This window comes from Lacerta agilis, chromosome 1, assembly GCF_009819535.1.
Source record: "Lacerta agilis isolate rLacAgi1 chromosome 1, rLacAgi1.pri, whole genome shotgun sequence".
In the NCBI taxonomy this organism is placed as follows: Eukaryota; Metazoa; Chordata; class Lepidosauria; order Squamata; family Lacertidae; genus Lacerta; species Lacerta agilis.
This window is the reverse complement of record NC_046312.1, coordinates 83,149,191-83,167,247: the sequence shown is the minus strand read 5'-3', so window position 1 is coordinate 83,167,247 and position 18,057 is coordinate 83,149,191. Positions and strand designations below refer to the sequence as shown.

Below are 18,057 nucleotides of genomic sequence, written 5' to 3'. Positions count from 1 at the left end.
TGAAGGCAATAGGCCCAGTGCTATTTGTCACCGAAAAGAGATGTGGGAACTCACATGGCAATGGCGCCCACCTGAGAGGTGCCAGAACTGAGTTCTGGTGAGTTCCAGCTGGGGGAAAAGCCCTGAGTAGGCCTTTTGTGGCATGCGCCTCCTAGCCTCAATCAACTGGTATTCAGTGGAATACTGCTCTTGAACATGGAAGCTCTGCTTATCCAGAATTTGTCACATTAAGTTCACTGGAACTTACTTCCCTAATAAGTGTTTAGAACAACAGTTTTGTTCCCTCCCTGCATATAAATAAAATGTCCGTGACAGGAAGTGAACAATGTAACACCAACTTTTGAGATAGGGATCCAGTGGGGGGCCAGGAAATTGTATGATGGTTAGCTTAACATCTATACTGGGAAAACTAGTGGCAAGCATTATTAAAGACTTAATTACAAAGTATACAGGCGGATGATTCCACTAACTCTGGCACCACATTAAGGGGCTATTATCCAGGTTTTATTCAGGTTTCATCGGCCATTAGGAATGCTTCTTTTCCCCAGGACGTCTTAGTGTGTAACCTGATACCTGCCTAGTGCATAACTAGCCTGTTTTGAATGTCTACTGCCACCTCCCCCACTACATCTTGAGATTGTAATCAGATGCAGGTCACATGGCCTTTTCCTACCCTTACTCTGCTTTCTGTCTGCCATCTAGCCTGATGTAGTTCTGGAGAAGTCGAATGCTTGTACACTATTTTGGTTAACCTGCTAAAGGTATTTTCCCTAATATGGATTGTGACTGCCATGAGTTGTAACTGAGTGCATGGACATATTTCAAGAGGTTTGTTTTTGTTGCCCCCCCCCTTCATTTATCACTCTGCAAACAGGAGCAGAGCAGGACAAATCCCTTAGGAGATGTATGTCAATCATGATCATTACTGTTTTATGGCCTGTCTGAAGCTTCCTACCTCAGGAATTACTGGGACACTCTATGCACTACCTATTAATTATATGCACCTATTCATTACATGACATGCATCACTTATTAACAACCATGCTAGCAGTTTGGCTTGAGAAAATTCATGGATTATTTCCCTCTGGAGTGAGCCAGAATGAAAAACACAACAGGAGAGTACCAAGGCACTGCGGGCTATGAATGTAATAGATGAATATGGGAGTATGGCGGGATTCAAGCTAAATAAAACCAAGACCACATTATTAATTAAAAATATGAAGGAAAAAGATAGAGAGGCTCTTGAAAGAAATACGGGATTAAAGGTCTGCCAGAAAGTTAAATATCTAGGTGTGTGGATCAGCCCGAAAAACGATAAACCTATATCAGGACAATTACATCCCAACCTGGAATAACATTTTTAAAATTATGGACAAATGGAATAACCTTAAGCTTTCTTTTCTGGGTAGGGTCGCAACAATTAAAATGATGGTAATCCCTAAACTTCTGTTCTTATTTCAAACGATACCAATATTGGGTGGAGAGGATAGATTTAAAAAATGGCAGAAGCACATCTCGAAGTACCTATGGCAGGGAAAGCGACCTCGAATAAAGCACTTAAATATGATCAATATCAAAGCTCGAGGTGGTCTGGCCCTGCCAGATCTAATTTTATATTATGATGCTTCCTGCCTTATATGGCTTAAAGAGTGGTGCTGGTTAGAGAACCCAGAATTATTAGATCTAGAAGGCTTTAATTTAAGGTTCAGATGGCACACATATTTATATTATAAGAAACGCAAAGTGCACAAATATTTCTCAAGTCAGTGGTGGAGGAAACCCACCGCATGTGTTGTGATGTCACAATGCACGTCGGCTGCACTACGCATGCCCAGAATTTCCAGGCATGCGTAGTGCACCTGGGCCAGCGCTGCTGCTCCCGAGGTGAGCCGGCAAGCGAGCGCCGGCTTGTGAAGCTGCCCTGTCCGTCCATAAAGAAGCACGGACGGGGTGCTGGGTGGCGGGGGAGTGGCGGGAGGGGCTGGGGAGTGTCACCCCCTCCCCTGGAACCTGGGGCAGACCGCCCCCTACACCCCGCCCTTCCTACGCCACTGTCTCCAGTCATATCATGAGAGGCTCTTTATTAAAAGTTTGGCTAAAATATAAACATTTGATTGAACAACGAGTCCCATGGTGGAATTCTCCTCTGGAGGCCCTTGCAGTGAGACGTGGAAACACTGGAGGTAGTTGGCCCACTTACCGGACATTGCTGGAAGAAAAGGACAATAAAATACAATTAAAATCATACGAACAAATAAGAAATCAAGTAAAGGACTGGTTTCAATATTATCAACTCTTTGAGAGATTCAAATTAGACATTAAAATAGGTTTTGAAAAGGAACCTTCAAAATTCGAATCAGAAGTAATAAATTCAAAAGTTAAAACTCTTTCAAAGGCTTACCATCTTTTATTAGGCTGGATGGAGGAGGAGGTAAAATCGGCAATGATCCATTGGGCACAAGATGTGGGGCATAACATATTGCTGTCAAGATGGGAGAAACTTTGGAAAGAAAGTTGGAGCTTCACCTCTAGCAGTGCAGAGAAAATATATTAACAATGTTTTACAGGTTGTATATAACTCCACATAAGGTTTCTAAGATGTATAAGAACGTGCCAAACACCTGTTGGAGATGTGAGGAGGTTGGAGATCTTTACCACATCTGGTGGAAATGTAAAAAAATCAAATCATTTTGGAATGAAATTCATTTAGAATTGGAAGCCATCTTAACAACCAAATTTTCGAAATCTCCAGAAGCTTATTTACTAGGGATCACATCCCCAGACATACCAAATAAATTTAAGAACTTCTTTTTATATTCCTCTGCTGCAGTGAGAATTCTGGTGGCATCATATTGGAAGAGTGACAAACTTCCCAGTAAAAAAGAATGGTTTTTCAAAACTGTAGAATATATTGAACTGGCCTTCTTATCAGAAAAAATACCGTATTTTCCGGCGTATAAGACGACTGGGTGTATAAGACGACCCCCAACTTTTCCAGTTAAAATATAGAGTTTGAGATATACTACTCGACCGCAGATTCTCCACCCGGCGTATAAGACGACCCCCGACTTTTGAGAAGACTTTCCTGGATTAAAAAGTAGTCTTATATGCCAGAATATACAGTAAATGAAAATCTGAGAAGTAAATTTGTGGAAGAGTAGAACAGTTTTCTATGTTATTTAAAAAAAGAGGTGCGACTTGAACAAGGTGTACGCATTGGAGTAACTCTTGTAGAATAATCCTAAAATAATAGCAATAAAACAATTCATAAGATTAAAGGTATTATATGACCAGTCTTATAATAGTGGGTGTCAGTGTTAAACTTGTTTCTTCTAGTTTTCCTATATTGAATCAATGGAGAGTTGGATTAGGGAAGTCAATGTCTATACAAAAATTTTTTTTTCTTGTGGTTAATGGAATTATGAAATTGAACTGGAAATAAGTGTTGTTCTCTTTCTTTTTATTTTGCTAGCATTAAGTAATAGAACTTAAGTACAGTATATTGTGAAAAAATGTATGAATGTTGTAAAGAACTCGTTATGTTCTTTTTTATTTTTTCTGTGTGGTTTTTTCTGTTAAAAATGAATAAAAAATATTTTTTTAAAAAAAAGGAGAGTACCAAGGCACCTTGATTCATTGCAATGTTAACTTTTATAAGCACAAATAGGAACAACTGGTTAGGTTGTTATCCAAAGTAACTTGTCCAACACTCACAGATTAAGCTTTCTACGGCACAGAAACAATTGTGATTGTGACAGACTGTAGGGCACCTCTGTAATATCAGCTGCTGGCACCACCTCAGCTGTTCCCTAGCTTTGAAGCCCAAAGGCACCTCAAAATTATGGGCTTTCTCATGATCAAGGAAATAACACTCCTCAGCCAATTGATCATCATCATTCGACCTACCTCTGATTCCCATACACCTAAGCAGGCATTTACTGCAGACCCTCAGTTGTCCCTATTTTCCAGGGTCATTCCTGGATTTACAGAAGCTGTCCCGGATTCTGATTTGATCCTGGAATGTCCTGCTTTTCCTTAGGACATCCTTATTTTCATTGGAGAAATGTTGGAGGGTGTGGAGTTATGAGACCCTGAGCCAAGGAGACAAGTACAGTGGTACCTCTGGTTACGAACGTAATTTGTTCCGGAGGTCCGTTCTTAACCTGAAACCGTTCTTAACCTGAGGTACCACTTTAGCTAATGGGACCTCCTGCTGCTGCCACCGCTGCGCAATTTCTGTTCTCATCCTGAGGTAAAGTTCTTAACCCAAGGTACTTCTTCCGGGTTAGCAGAGTCTGTAACCCGAAGTGTTTGCAACCTGAGGTGTTTGTAACCCGAGATACCACTGTAACTGTACTGTCTTAGAAGACACCTGAACTCAGCCCTGTATAGGGAAGGTTTTTTTTAATGTTTAATGTTTTATCATGTTTTTATATATGTTGGAAGTCGCCCAGAGTGCCTGGGGTAACCACGTGTAAAGAAGAGGTTGCTTTCTAAATCCCGATGATGCAACTCAAACTAGCTAGGAAGCCATGTGTTCTGACACATTAATGCCCATTCATCCCAGACACATGGAGATCGATGGTAGTTCCTCAGGAGTGAGCAAAAGAATACTTGACACATGCTCAGACACACACTCTTCTTTATTATTCCTTTGCATGTTCTAGAACTGAGCCCTGCCATGTCTGGCTGCAGGTGGATCCTAGCCAACCCTACATACAATGGGAAGTCAATGACAAAACAGTGTTATTCAGGGACCCACAGATATGCTGCATGGTTTTGTGTTACAGAGATGTTATTTCACAGTTTCATACATTCATTTCATACAACAGATCACACACAGTGCCGTATATTCCTTACCATTTCCTCTCCATGTCTGTGATGAATCCCAGCCTCTAGTTGTCACATTGTGATGCCCTGGCTTGGAGTCCCTCAATTACTAACCCCTCCCAAGTACCATACACCTGGGCCCTGAACAAGAGCTTGCAGCCTCACACCCCTGACATCACAATCTGGACAAGATTGTCATTGGTTGCAGTATATGCTCATCAAGAGAGGGTAGATGCAAAAGGATGATGGAGAGGTCCTGCTGTCCTTTCCTATGTCCAAGGCAGCCAGAGGCAGAAACAGAGGCTTGTGCAGGTATTGAGAGCCAGAGGTATTGAGTTCATGATGCAGAATAGCATGCACCTTCTTTCTCCCTCCCTCCCTCCTAAAACAATAAGATGAATCCAGAACTCCACAGCAAGAGGGTGGAAGAAGCCAAATGAGGTCTATGTCTCCAGGGATGCAGATGGAGAAGAGTGAAGTCTAGAGAGACCCTGGAATGCAGAGATCAGAATCGGGAGGTTAGACCCTTAAGCACAAAAATGTAAGATAAGCCTGCTGGATAAGACCAATGGCTCACCAGTCCAGCATCCTGTTCTCACAGTGGCCTTCCTGCTATTTTATATCTGCATTCTTGAACTACAAGTCCAGATGGCAACTCAGTGGTGGATGGCTTTGGGTAACCAGTCCAGATACCTGCAAAGCAATTGCACATATCCATAAAGCATGTCCTTGGCATTGCTTAAAAAGACATAAAAATATGTAGGTGGAAGGAATCTTAATGGAATTGCCCTCAGAATATGGATCAATGTATTAGTATTCCTAATAATCTCTACCTGGCCTTGCAGGGATTTGAACCTGTCGCTATTATACCACAATGACCTTCTCAAAAACTAGCCCATGTCCTAGTGATCTTGTCTGCATAACATGCAAACTTTTTTCAAAGAGGGCCGACCAAAGTTGTTGAGCTTTTTTCTTAGGATTTCACCCCAGGACATATACTGCTACGGGGGGCCATATTAGGCCCCCGAAACAGACTTTGGACATGCCTGGATTAGTGGGAATGATATAGGGCAGATAACAGAGTGAATATGTGTTGCAGTGCAAATCCTGTAATATTGTCTGCAGTCTGTGCTAAATGGAGGAGAGGTGTTTCCACTGTTTCCACTTGTAAAGATCCAGGACAATTTATTGCAGGTATATATACTTAACGATTTACATCTTGGTTATCAACACAGGCCAAAGACCTTTATATTTTATTTAAGTAATAATAATAATAATAATATTTATTATTTGTACACTGCCCATCTGGCTGGATTTCCCCAGCCACTCTGGGCGGCTTCCAACAAAAATCAGATACAAAAATATCACACATTAAAAACTTCCCTGAAAAGGGCTGCCTTCAGGTTTTTTCTGAATGTCAGGTAGTTGTTTATCTCCTTGACCTGTGATGGGAGGGCGTTCCACAGGGCGGGCGCCACTACTGAGAAGGCCCTCTGCCTGGTTCCCTGTAGCTTTGCTTCTCGCAGTGAGGGAACCGACAGAAGGCCCTCGGCGCTGGATCTCAGTGTCCGGGCTGAATGATGGGGGTGGAGACGCTCCTTCAGGTATACAGGACCGAGGCCGTTTAGGGCTTTTAAAGGTCAGCACCAACACTTTGAATTGTGCTCGGAAATGTACTGGGAGCCAATGTAGATCTCTCAGGACCGGTGTTATGTGGTCCCGGCGGCCACTCCCAGTCACCAGTCTAGCTGCCGCATTCTGGATTAATTGCAGTTTCCGGGTCACCTTCAAAGGTAGCCCCACATAGAGCGCATTGCAGTAGTCCAAGCGGGAGATAACCAGAGCATACACCACTCTGGTGAGACAGTCCGCGGGCAGGTAGGGTCTCAGCCTGCGTACCAGATGGAGCTGGTAGACAGCTGCCCTGGACACAGAATTAACCTGCGCCTCCATGGACAGCTGTGAGTCCAAAATGACTCCCAGGCTGCGCACCTGGTCCTTCAGGGGCACAGTTACCCCATTCAGGACCAGGGAATCCTCCACACCTGCCCTCCTCCTGTCCCCCCAAAACAGTACTTCTGTCTTGTCAGGATTCAACCTCAATCTGTTAGCCGCCATCCATCCTCCAACCGCCTCCAGGCACTCACACAGGACCTTCACGGCCTTCACTGGTTCTGATTTGAAAGAGAGGTAGAGCTGGGTATCATCCGCATACTGATGAACACCCAGCCCAAACCCCCTGATGATCTCTCCCAGCGGCTTCATATAGATATTAAAAAGCATGGGGGAGAGGACAGAACCCTGAGGCACCCCACAAGTGAGAGCCCAGGGGTCTGAACACTCATCCCCCACCACCACTTTCTGAACACGGCCCAGGAGGAAGGAGCGGAACCACTGTATAACAGTAATTTGTGCCTTTGTGATGCTTAGCCAGGACCTAGGGCCACTTATTCATTTATAATACTGTATAGTGTAGATTGTAGAACAAGGGAGTTGGTCAGCAATGCCCTCCTGAGGTGGAAGCACATGCCACCTGCAACTTATGAGAGAATGGGATAGTGGCAGCTGCACATACAGGTAAAGCTAAACTGTGTTTTGAACAGACATCTTGTATTAGGCACTTTCAGCAGAAGATGTTTTGCATCTGGCCTCAGTTGAGTGCTTCTGAGAGCTGGAGTGGGTGAGTGTAGAAGCCTTGCTGGAGGATGATCAATGTCCTACCATGTTCTCCCCCAATTTACAGCTGGCCTCTGCGCTAAACAAGCTGCATCATGGTTGATTACTACCAAACACTGGACATCCCTCAAACTGCCTCCCCAGATGACATTAAGAAGGCGTAAGTAGCACAGTGTGCACCAACCACAAGATGTTATATGGACCCAAATTTGGCACTTCATAAAATAAGCCTGTTTGGCTCAGATCAGTTTGGAGCCAGCCCAGTTCAACTTGGGGAGCTCTATCTTACCTTGCTTCCTTCACCTCACCCTTATTCACTATTGGGAATTTTTTTTAAACGACTATGACTTTTTTCACCTTTGAAAGAAGTGGATACATAGTAGCTCTTCCAGAGTAGATAAACTTCCAAATTGCAGGTAAATAGGTCCAGGGGCTTTTGTGCTGGGCACATCTAAACTGTGAGTCACCCCTACCCCTTTAGGAATATCTGTGCAATCTGCCCTTTATTTATATTGTTTGGTGCATTCAATTTCTATCCTACCTTTCCCCAAAGATTCCAGGTAGATTACAGTATTGCACTTCAAAGGAATCATATGACAACATAGCTAAATAAATTAAAATCACCCCATGCTTTTTAAAAACATCATTTATTGAAAAATAAAAAGGACATAATTATAAGTGCACAGAGCAATATGACACACACAAACAAAAAGATGATGAAATAGTACTCATGTAGGGGGGGGGGGAATCACCCCAAGCTTGATTAACCCTGGCCACAGAATGCCAGACCAAAGAAAAAAAGTTCTGCAACCATTCTGGAGAGCTTACAGGCCCAGATTTTGATTGGACAAAGGACTCTAGGACAAAGGAGTTCCGCAATTATAGGTCAGCCACCAAACTCACCTATCTACAGTACATGCCCTCGCTGTTTGAATTTGGTGCATGGACAATGTATTCAAGAAGGCACTCAGTAATAATAACAATGGCCAAAGGGGCTTAAGAGGTCAGATTTAGCACTTTGCATTGTGCCTGGAATGCAACAGGACAGTGAGCCAATGCTGATGTTACATCACAGGTGTCATTCACAGGAGGCATACCCCAGCATGGAAGCAGGATCCCACACTGTCTACTAGCTGAACCCAACCAGATAGTAACTGAATGCAACCCAAACGAGTGCATCATAGTAGCCTATCCTTGAGGTTACAAAGGTATTCCTACAAATTGGTTGTATGCTGGCTACATGGTGGTCCTTTCTGTAATATCTGGGGAATGCAGAAATTACATAATTGCCAATATTAGGGTTGCCATATTTCAAAAAGTAAAAACCAGGACACCCCAAATTTTGTTGAGCTTTTTTTGAAATCCCTCCCTCCGGATGTCAATTCCGCCTTTGAAATCCCAAACGTATGGCAGCCCTAGCCAATATTGCTTCTTCTAATGTGAAGACTTCTAGAACCAACAGATTATGTAGTTTGAGCATGCACCACGGCATGTACTTACTGCCAGTATCGGGGAAGAAATGACAAGAGGTTATGGTTTCTCATAATGCTAATCCTACAGTTAAGTCTCTCCTTTTGGAATGCTGTAGGTACAGGAAGAATGCACTGAAATGGCACCCAGACAAAAACCCAGGGAACAAGGAATATGCGGAGAAGAAATTCAAGGAGATAGCAGAAGCATATGAAGTGCTATCAGACAGTAAGACATTTGGATCATTCTCACCATTCCCCATCTCAGGGGGTCTCCCATCTCCAAGCTGTTCCCTATGTGCTCCTATATGCTCCCTGCCTTGTTGTGGTCTTTTAGATACCTTCCCTATAATGCACACATGCCTCTCTCTGAGCTTCTGCTGGTTCCCAGTTCTCACTCCCTGCAGGCCACAGAAGTGAGAGCTCAGCCCAATCCTAGTCCACCCAGCGTAAGTTTCCTGTACAACCCCTTCTCCAGACACCTGGCACCCCCTGGAAAGTCTGCTTTTGGTTCACTGCTAGGCCTGCCGGCCTGCCTTTCATCCATCTCTTGGAAAAGAAGAACCAGGGGCACTTTAAGCAACTATATTTTCTGCTATTCATTACTTTGCTGTTGTTTATGGCCACTGTGCTTGTAGGGAGAGCTTGTGGGGTCTTGTAGCTAAAGCACATGCACAGGACTGTAGCAAAAGTTGAATGGGCTTCAAGATGGGACTGGCCTCCTCTTGTTCCTTATTCCTGGCAGGTTATAAGCGGGACCTTTATGACCTCTACGGACTTGAGGGGCTGATAGGACTAAGCACAGGTAAGTGGAGGTTGGTGTGTAGACATATAGGACATATTATCCATATGCACCTCTGTTCTGGGCTCAGTCCTCACCACAAGCACTTCCTGGTGCTCTCACCAGGCCCAAACAGAGGGTGGGTCATATGGGCCACTTTGCCCGGCCCTCCAATTCCAAAGGGGGCCTCGGTCAGCATATTCACAATCGCTCACCATTATTTAAATGTAAATACTTAAAATAATCCTTTTCCCTATGTAACCTATTTTTTAAAAGCACTATTGTATATCTATATTTTCCATTTTGTCTTTATATGCAGATACGGTTCAAGCCTTGAAATCCCCAGGGTAAAAAAGGGGGGGGGCACATTATCTACCTGGCCAGGGCCTCTGCCTTGCTCTGCAAGGGCCTCGCTCTCACCAACTGGTGCTCCTCCCTGCTACCCTGAAAGCATATGAGTTTGTTTAGCACCGCAGGGCAGAAACCTACCCTGTGCAGGCTGTCCCAGGCTTGCACCTGGAAATTTTCTTCCCTACTGGAAATCTTATAGGGAGAAAAAAAATCCCCTGATGAAAATCTGGTTGGTTCAAGACATATTGATGCTCCACTGTGTCCTTTCTCCCTCACCCCCTATCTCTCTCTCTTTCTCTCTGTGTTTTTATTTTGGGAGCTGTCCTCTTGCTTGACCACTGTTTGAAGGGATGCATGCATGGAGACCCCTCTTGCATCAAGTGGGAATAATGAACCCTGGGAACTGAATTGTTTTCTTTTGTGGTTTGGGCTGCTTCCTGCTCTGTGTTTTTTCCTTTCTGGCTCTGCATCTTGCTTTGGGCCAAGAGACCATGCCTAGATCCAGCTGTCCTCAGCATATCATCCCCATTCCCTGCTTCCTTCATTCCCTGAAAGACACCCACGGTGTGCTGAGAAGTGATGGTGACAGGTATCTGGTTTGTTTTCTTGAAGGTGCTGCGTTTTATCCAAGCGCCACTGAGACTCCGGACTTCATGTTCACCTTCCGTGATGCAGATGAGGTCTTCAGAGAGTTTTTCGAAGGACAAGATCCCTTCAACGAACTCTGTGGTATGTGCTGGCATGAGGGGAACAAGGGGTAGGCAACATAAAGCTGCCTTATAATGGTGTTTCTGGCTCACAGCTGGTGGGTAGCAGCTCAGGCCTCAGGCAGAGGGGTCTTCATCAGCCTTTGCACCTGAGACTTCTCTTCAGTTAACCTGGAGATGCCAGAGACTAAACTCAATGTGCTCTTCCAAGAGAGATTTATTTTAAAACAGCAGTGCTACACCCCAATTCCCCAGGCTGCATCCCTTACTGACCCTACTTTGCACCACCCTCCTTGAGTTCTTTCTTCTGGTGGGAAAGTGTCTTTGAACCTTGATAGTAGCTTTGGCTTGCCGTGATAGAGAAATGTGGAAAGGAGGAAATGTAGAAGCTGCTGAGTTTTGCATGGCTGCGCTGCTGATTACTATACAAAGGTGAGAGCCCCATTTGTGGCCCCACCCACTTTGCACATGCAGCCGCTAGAAGTCTGCCTGTGAGGGAATGTAGTCCTTCGGCTGCAAAACTTTCACCACCCTGCTTAAAAATGTCTATAACTTGCTTCTTCTGCAAAAAAATAAAGGCACCACCAACACCCTATTCTCAAGACGATGTACCTTTCTCAGAGACAAAGGAGCTAGACGTTATTATAGCTTGCAGGACCAAGGTTGCAAGACAAAGGCCTTGCTCACATTCTTTTTCAACAGTGGAAATAACTAAAATGTTTCCTCCCCTCCCCAACAGTTCAACCTTGTGCATGTTTGCTTAGATAGCGGTTGCACTGTCTTCAGAGGGTCTTGTGCCCAGATAAGTGTGTGTCAGATTGTTGTTGTCACCAGACTGCTGAAACAGAGCCATTTGAGAGAGAGAGGATTGTGTGTGCTCTGTCCTCCCAGCCTGAGCCTGAGCTCGGAGCAGTGTTCTGTTCACCCTAATGAATCAGCCACCACAGCAGTGGATTATATCCGCTACCATGATCCACAGGGCTTTTCTTCTTTGTGCTTTGACGGAGGCGAGGACAGGGGGAAGGTTCCAGGTCTGTCTTGGCTGCAATCTTTCTGCTCTGTCCTTGCCCTTGCTGGAGGGGTGCATGTTACATAAGACATCCTCTCTCTGTCTTGGGGTATGGCAAAATCATGGATTTGTATTGCATTATATTACCTGATCTACTTAGGCTCATTGCACCAAGCAACCAAACCGAACATGTCCCTGTATTATCTGGGTTATAATGTCTAACTGGAAAGTCTTCCACTTATCAGCCTCCTCCTTCCTTTCCAGAGGAGTTGTCTCCATATACAGAGCTTCAGGGAGGAATACCCCAGTGGGTCATGCCAGGGTGCACCACCTACTCCTATTGCTCCTACAGCTCTCCATTCCAGACAGGTAAGGCAAGGATGCATCACCTTGTAGCCTTGAGCAGCTCAGTGGGTGATCTGCTGCACATGCTTATTGCAGGGCTTGCCTCTGTGCTTCTCCAATACACTTTGCCTCTTCCATATCTGCTTCTCTACCTGATTCTGGCTCTGCCATCTCACAAGGACCCAATTCACCCCTGCTTTTAAATGTCCGAGGAACAATTCTCCTGTTAAGTGTTGGTGCCTCCTTTGCCCAGTCCCTTCATTAGCCCACTGACACTCGCAGTATGGGAAGACCTCTGCCATTTGGCTGGGATTATTGAGGCCTGCGCTAGCTGCCTACCTCCCCCCCTCAGCAGTGATGTTGTCACTTTCCCCTCCTAGATTTCTTCACTACGTTTGGGCCTGGTGCTGAATTAGGAATAGGCTTCTGCTCTGTCTCCACATCTACTAAGTACATCAATGGCAAACGGATAACCACCAGGAGGTGAGGTGACAGGGAGGGGCCAGGTGCACGCGAGTTAGCCTGCCCCCTAATCAGATGTAATGGCAAACTATCCTCTTCTGCAAGAGCAGAAACAACTCACTAAAGCAAATTGTGCAAAAGGAGAACGGAGAGCGAAGGGGGAGAGGGAGTTTGTGAGTTCGGGACTTTGCCAAACCATCATCTGGCATTTTGTTTGAACTTAGAATATATGTTCCTTTTCTATTACCTGTCCTCCATTAACCCAAATTCATGTGCTGTCCAAATAATGCAATAGAAGAGACCTTCAAAAGCACTTCATGTGTGATGAAATGCTCTTACAAATGGGAAATTCTTCATTATGTTTAACCTAAAATTGCTTCCCTTCGATTATTTTTGCCCTGTCCACCTACCTGATCACCTTCTGAGATTTTTTAAATACTATTAAAAACGACCAGTATATTGTCCTTCCTTAATCTGTAGGCTGATCCTTTGCTCAGATTGTTTAACCTTTTATCTTCTTACAGTTCATTTATGAACTGGCGTGGGTTTAAAAACCTTTAGTGTCCAAACCTCAACACAGTACTGCAAATAAAGAATTATCCTTGCTGTAACGTTTCAGATTTGCCCTTGCTTAATTTCATTTTGTTCCTCTTGACCAGTTCACCCTTTTTTTGAGATAATTTTGAATGCATAGCTTGTCCTTTGGATTCCTTGCAATTCCACTCCACCCCTTGCACATCTGACGGCTGCTCTTCTCGCTCTTGCATTCATATCACTGATGATAACCCCTGTGGAGTAGATCTTGACAATTGTTTCCTGCTTACATACTATCAGTGGTTTTCAAATCCATCAGTTTATTTGTTTAGATATTTAACTAGCCCCCATACTGTGCTTATGTTTGTTAAAAACTGTTAAGGCAGAAGCAAAACATTCTCACAGTATTGACGATAAAAATATCCACTCTGTGTTAACTTTGTCCTAAGTCTTACAGTGCTTCTGAGCAATGCTCAGGTTTAGATTGTGCTGAGCTTCTAGCAGGAGGGAGTTTAGGGAAGAAGTCACTGAGAATGCCTCTGTTGTGTGGCTGTTGGGGTGTGGGCATGGGGTGTGGCGTGGCAGCAGCACACGCTTGACCAGAATGCAATGTGGCAAGTGCTGGATAAACTGCCAGGCCTCTATTGCAGGATCCTCGAGAATGGGCAGGAGAGAATGGAGATTGACGCAGACGGGGAGCTCAAAGTGGCAGAAGTGCGTGGTAAGAAATCAAACTCGGAGGGCACTAGAGTTGGGCACACATATAGAAGGGAAGATGGGGGGTCTTGGCCTGTATCTCAGTCAGTGGTGACTGGTGCTTAATGAGACTGCCAAAGCCAATGGGTGACACTGAGCCTAAGTTGAGGAGGAGCAGGAACAGCTCTATGGCTCACTCTAGGCTGAGCGGTCCCTGGAGTAATAAGGGCATCCATTGCACCTCATCACCCATTAGCAGCTGTGCAAGGATTAGGACTATTTGGGTCCAGGCTTGAATTGGTCCATGTTTCTCCCACATTAAAATAAGCAGAGAAATCCATTGAGATCAGGATATTCCTTTCACATTGGCAGTGGGTCCTCCTTGATTCAGGGCTGCTGAAGGGGCACTGGGAAGGTTTCCCATTCTATGTTGCTATCTCATGTGCTAAAGAACCCTGCCCCTGCTCCCACTGTCTCTCATTCCTATCCAAATAACACTGCTGCATGCTGGGGCAGAACGCAAAGCCCCTTTGAGCCTCAGGGATGCTGGGCCCACAGAGTGATGCTGAAGGGGCTGCTTCCCCACCCCTTTCTTTGCTCACCTCCTCCAGACCTCACCAAGAACGACTTGAAGGCCACGGTGGAGCTCATCCAGCCGGAGCAACACGAGATCCTGCGCTCATCTGCTACAGACATCCCGACTCCGCCACGCCCACAGAGCGCAGGGTTCTCTTTCGCCCACCCTGAGGACGAAGACAAGGAGCTGCATCGGGCCACCCTGGCCTACAGCCTGTCTGAGATGGAGACCGTGGGGCAGCAGCACCTGGCAGGTGCCCCCCGAGACAGCTCCAGGAAGAGGCGAGGCGGTGCTCGGCGGGCACACAAAAGGATGCCAGGGCCCAGTGAGGAAGTGGCGGGTGCTCCCTTTCCCATTAGAGCCAGGAGCCCGGGCGCAGGAGACAGCACAAAGGAGGACAAGCCAGCAGAAAGCCCAAAGGGCAGAGGCTGCTCTGAAGAGCCGGAGAAGCAGCAGCTCGCCTTGCCGGCGGCCTCTGAGGAGAATGACTCGGTCCTCAATGACATGCGGTATGTCTTTCCTGACATTATCCCTTCCCACAGGGAGAGGGAATCCATCATGTGCACTGTTCTCTGAGCCCCACCGACATCCAAGAGAAGAACGCTCCCGTGTCCAATAAAGGTCACAGCCTGGCTGTTGGTCTCCACAGTGGCATTATTCCCCTGAGAGCGGGGCGAGTAGGGTACCCCAGCCCAGGAACCGCCTGGCTCTGCCTGAACTGCCAAGCTCAGAGGTGTGCACTTATTTTATTTAAAACCGTTTATGTATCACATAATATTTTTTTTAAAAAAAATCTCTTAAGAAAGCAATGTATCATGAAAACATTAATGATTTTACTACGTGCACTTCATTTGCACAATTCAGGCATGGGGAATTAGATCTAGCTGGTAGAATGGATCCTTACTTCCCCCATAGACCAACTTTGAGCCCTGGGCTTCTTGGGAATGAAGGGTGGGGTACAAATTCAATAAATAATTAAGTCAGTCATTATGATGTCGAGTGACCACTTTGAGGCATCCTACCAGCACCAAATAATTTATTCTGATGACAGAATTTGGTTTTTCTGGGTGCAGCCTAATTGAAAGTGTGTTGGTGAGTAAAACCAGTCAAACCAGAAAAGAGTGGAGGAGCTTCAAACAGCCGTGGTTGCCTGATAGATGGACCATCTGTAGGGTTCGTCCTCTTCCCCTGCCACCATATTACTGGCTTGTAAAATTACAGAGAGCTAGAAGGGACCAAAATCCTGTCTTGTCGAACAAAGGGCAGCCTTCTGCCCTATAGTTCACTTACTATCCAGTGTTCTTAGTGAAGAAGGGAGATGTTCAAGCCTAGCTGAAAGCCGCACCCTCTAGTCCAGATGCTTGGGAGCAGGTTACAAAGATTCAGTAGCAAGGCAGGTGCTTTGCACATGTAGAGAGATGCCAATCACCTTTCCATCACTGCCTGCAGACACTGAGAAAGGCTGTCCCAGCAGATGCATACGAGATGGATGGTGCATCATGTCAGCAAAAGATCAACCTGTTGAACGAGTTGTGGTCAACACCTGCTCTGCATCATTCCCTTGAGTGAAGATAATGACACCTGGAAAAGGTGTATGCTAGTAGGGTGAGGAACCTGGAGGCAGTTCTTAGAAGCAGGACACCCACACAGATTAATATCCCACTGCATAGGTCCTGTGATGGGGCGCTGCTTTGATAAATATATAAACTGTTAGGATCTTACCACAAAGTTAGGAACATGGCACCAAGAGCAGACTCTGGTCCCTCCCATAGCACCTTAAGACACCCTGTCATCCCCCGCCCCCCATTTCATTTGTTTTAAAATACCGTAAGCAAGTTTCTACCCTTTGCAAAAACACGTGCAGACTTGCCAGGTAATGACACTGTTACAGTCTCTCTACATTGACCACTATTCTCTCACACACACACAGAGAAAGACAACAACCTTTTTGAATATGCTAATTTTTAAAATATTAACCAATTTAGCATTGCTAAGCATTAAGCATAAGCAATTAAAAAAAAAAGTCAGGATGATTTAAACCTCTACCCTGACACTGTCCTATTGATTTGATGCACAGCCTTACCAATTTTTCTGGATTACTGTAAGAACATGGAATTCCCCGTGCATCCAGTAATTCCTTATGACTTTGGGTGTTCACTAGGAAAGCACTCATTTTTGTGGCTTCCATCCATTGGGGGTGAGTAACACACACTGGGGAATTGGCATCAAGGCCTTCTGCCAGGGTGGTTTCTTCTATGTGTGTTAACTAGCTAGCAAATACCGCCTGCCTGTGGTAACTATTACTCATGTGATTTGTGTATCTAGCACCACCAGTTACAAACAGCACACAGGACTAGCTGAGAAGCATATGGAATTGAGGGATAGTGTTATAAAAGGTCTCTTACTCATCATTCATAAGAGGTTTTCCATTCCCTCTCTCTTTCATCCCCTATTGCAAAACCAAGTGTTTCCTTATTTGCCCCCCCCCCCCCCTTTCTGATCTTTCACATCTCTAGCTCCTTCTTTTACTGCAAAATTCGGCCCATTCATTCTGGGGCCATACACCCATGCCCATGCCAATTATCAGATTCTTATTGTTGTTTTTGAAGACTAGGTAACCCTGTGACATCACCAAGACCCACCTCTTGAGTCTCAGGCTTTAGGATCCTGGTGGAGACCTGGCTGACAAGCTTCTATAGCAGCAATATTCCCCTAATGCTGAGTCACTGCAGCTGGCTTCTGCCTTCCACCCTGCCTGTTCTAAATTGCTACATCATGTCTCAGTTGTGCTACCGCTACCACCCACCAGTTTATAACAACAATCTATGTTCTGGTATTTTCTCAGCTGACCTGCCACCCCCATGTTGTGCTAATGTTGTCAGAGCTTGCAGCCAACTACCCACCTCACCTCCCTCACACACCATTTCACACAAGTCCTTACTTTCTAAAACAAGAAATTTATGGTGTAAGACACATCTGGAGATTATCACACCCACACCCACGGAGCATCCATATTGGGGCAATTACCTTTACTAGGCTCTTTATGAGGCTGCCTTGTGGGACATCTTTGGGAGAAGAAAAGGCTAAGGAGTAAACCCTACACAATTATGGAGTAGTCCCTAAGGCTCTTGTACACCTCCTCCTGGCAACTCCTGCAGCCAAGCTGGTGCCAAACATTGCTTTCCTCTCCTTTGGAAAAGGAAAACTTTGTTTTTGTAGGTGTCTGTAAACGGGCAAGACCTCCCATTTCCTTTGTTGTGTGAGGTAACTTGTGTTTTTATACATCATTTATAATTTTAGAATTTCACAGTTGCACCCAGTTCATTTACTCATGATTTGTTTTTAATCTTTTGACTTGATCACTGAAAGCTCCTTGTGTTGTATTTATATTATTTTGCTGTTAAATCTGTTTTTCTTTTCATGGGTATTTTTGTTGTTTATCTGCTACCCTATATGCAAGGAAGGGGGGTAATGTGGCACTAGTACAGAAGGAGTTTAATTTATTATTATTATTATTATTATTATTATTATTAAACAAACACTAGTGGGAATGAAATCCATGTAGCACTGAGCATCAGGTTCAGAGAGAAAAGCTGCAACCTGAGACCCAGGGCTGCCTG

At 45.0% G+C, this 18,057-nt stretch overlaps 1 protein-coding gene across 1 annotated transcript; it reads left to right on the top strand.

The window, feature by feature from the left end:
- The first annotated feature begins 5,207 nt into the window (after positions 1 to 5,207).
- Positions 5,208 to 15,071, top strand: LOC117052876 (dnaJ homolog subfamily B member 2-like). Its single transcript, XM_033160209.1, has 9 exons — positions 5,208 to 5,371; positions 7,574 to 7,666; positions 9,095 to 9,204; positions 9,721 to 9,780; positions 10,720 to 10,836; positions 12,088 to 12,192; positions 12,549 to 12,651; positions 13,815 to 13,885; positions 14,472 to 15,071. Exons 2-9 carry the CDS (start codon positions 7,602 to 7,604, stop codon positions 15,011 to 15,013), a joined length of 1,173 nt encoding a protein of 390 aa, XP_033016100.1. The 5' UTR covers positions 5,208 to 5,371; positions 7,574 to 7,601; the 3' UTR covers positions 15,014 to 15,071.
- Positions 15,072 to 18,057: the final 2,986 nt, after the last annotated feature.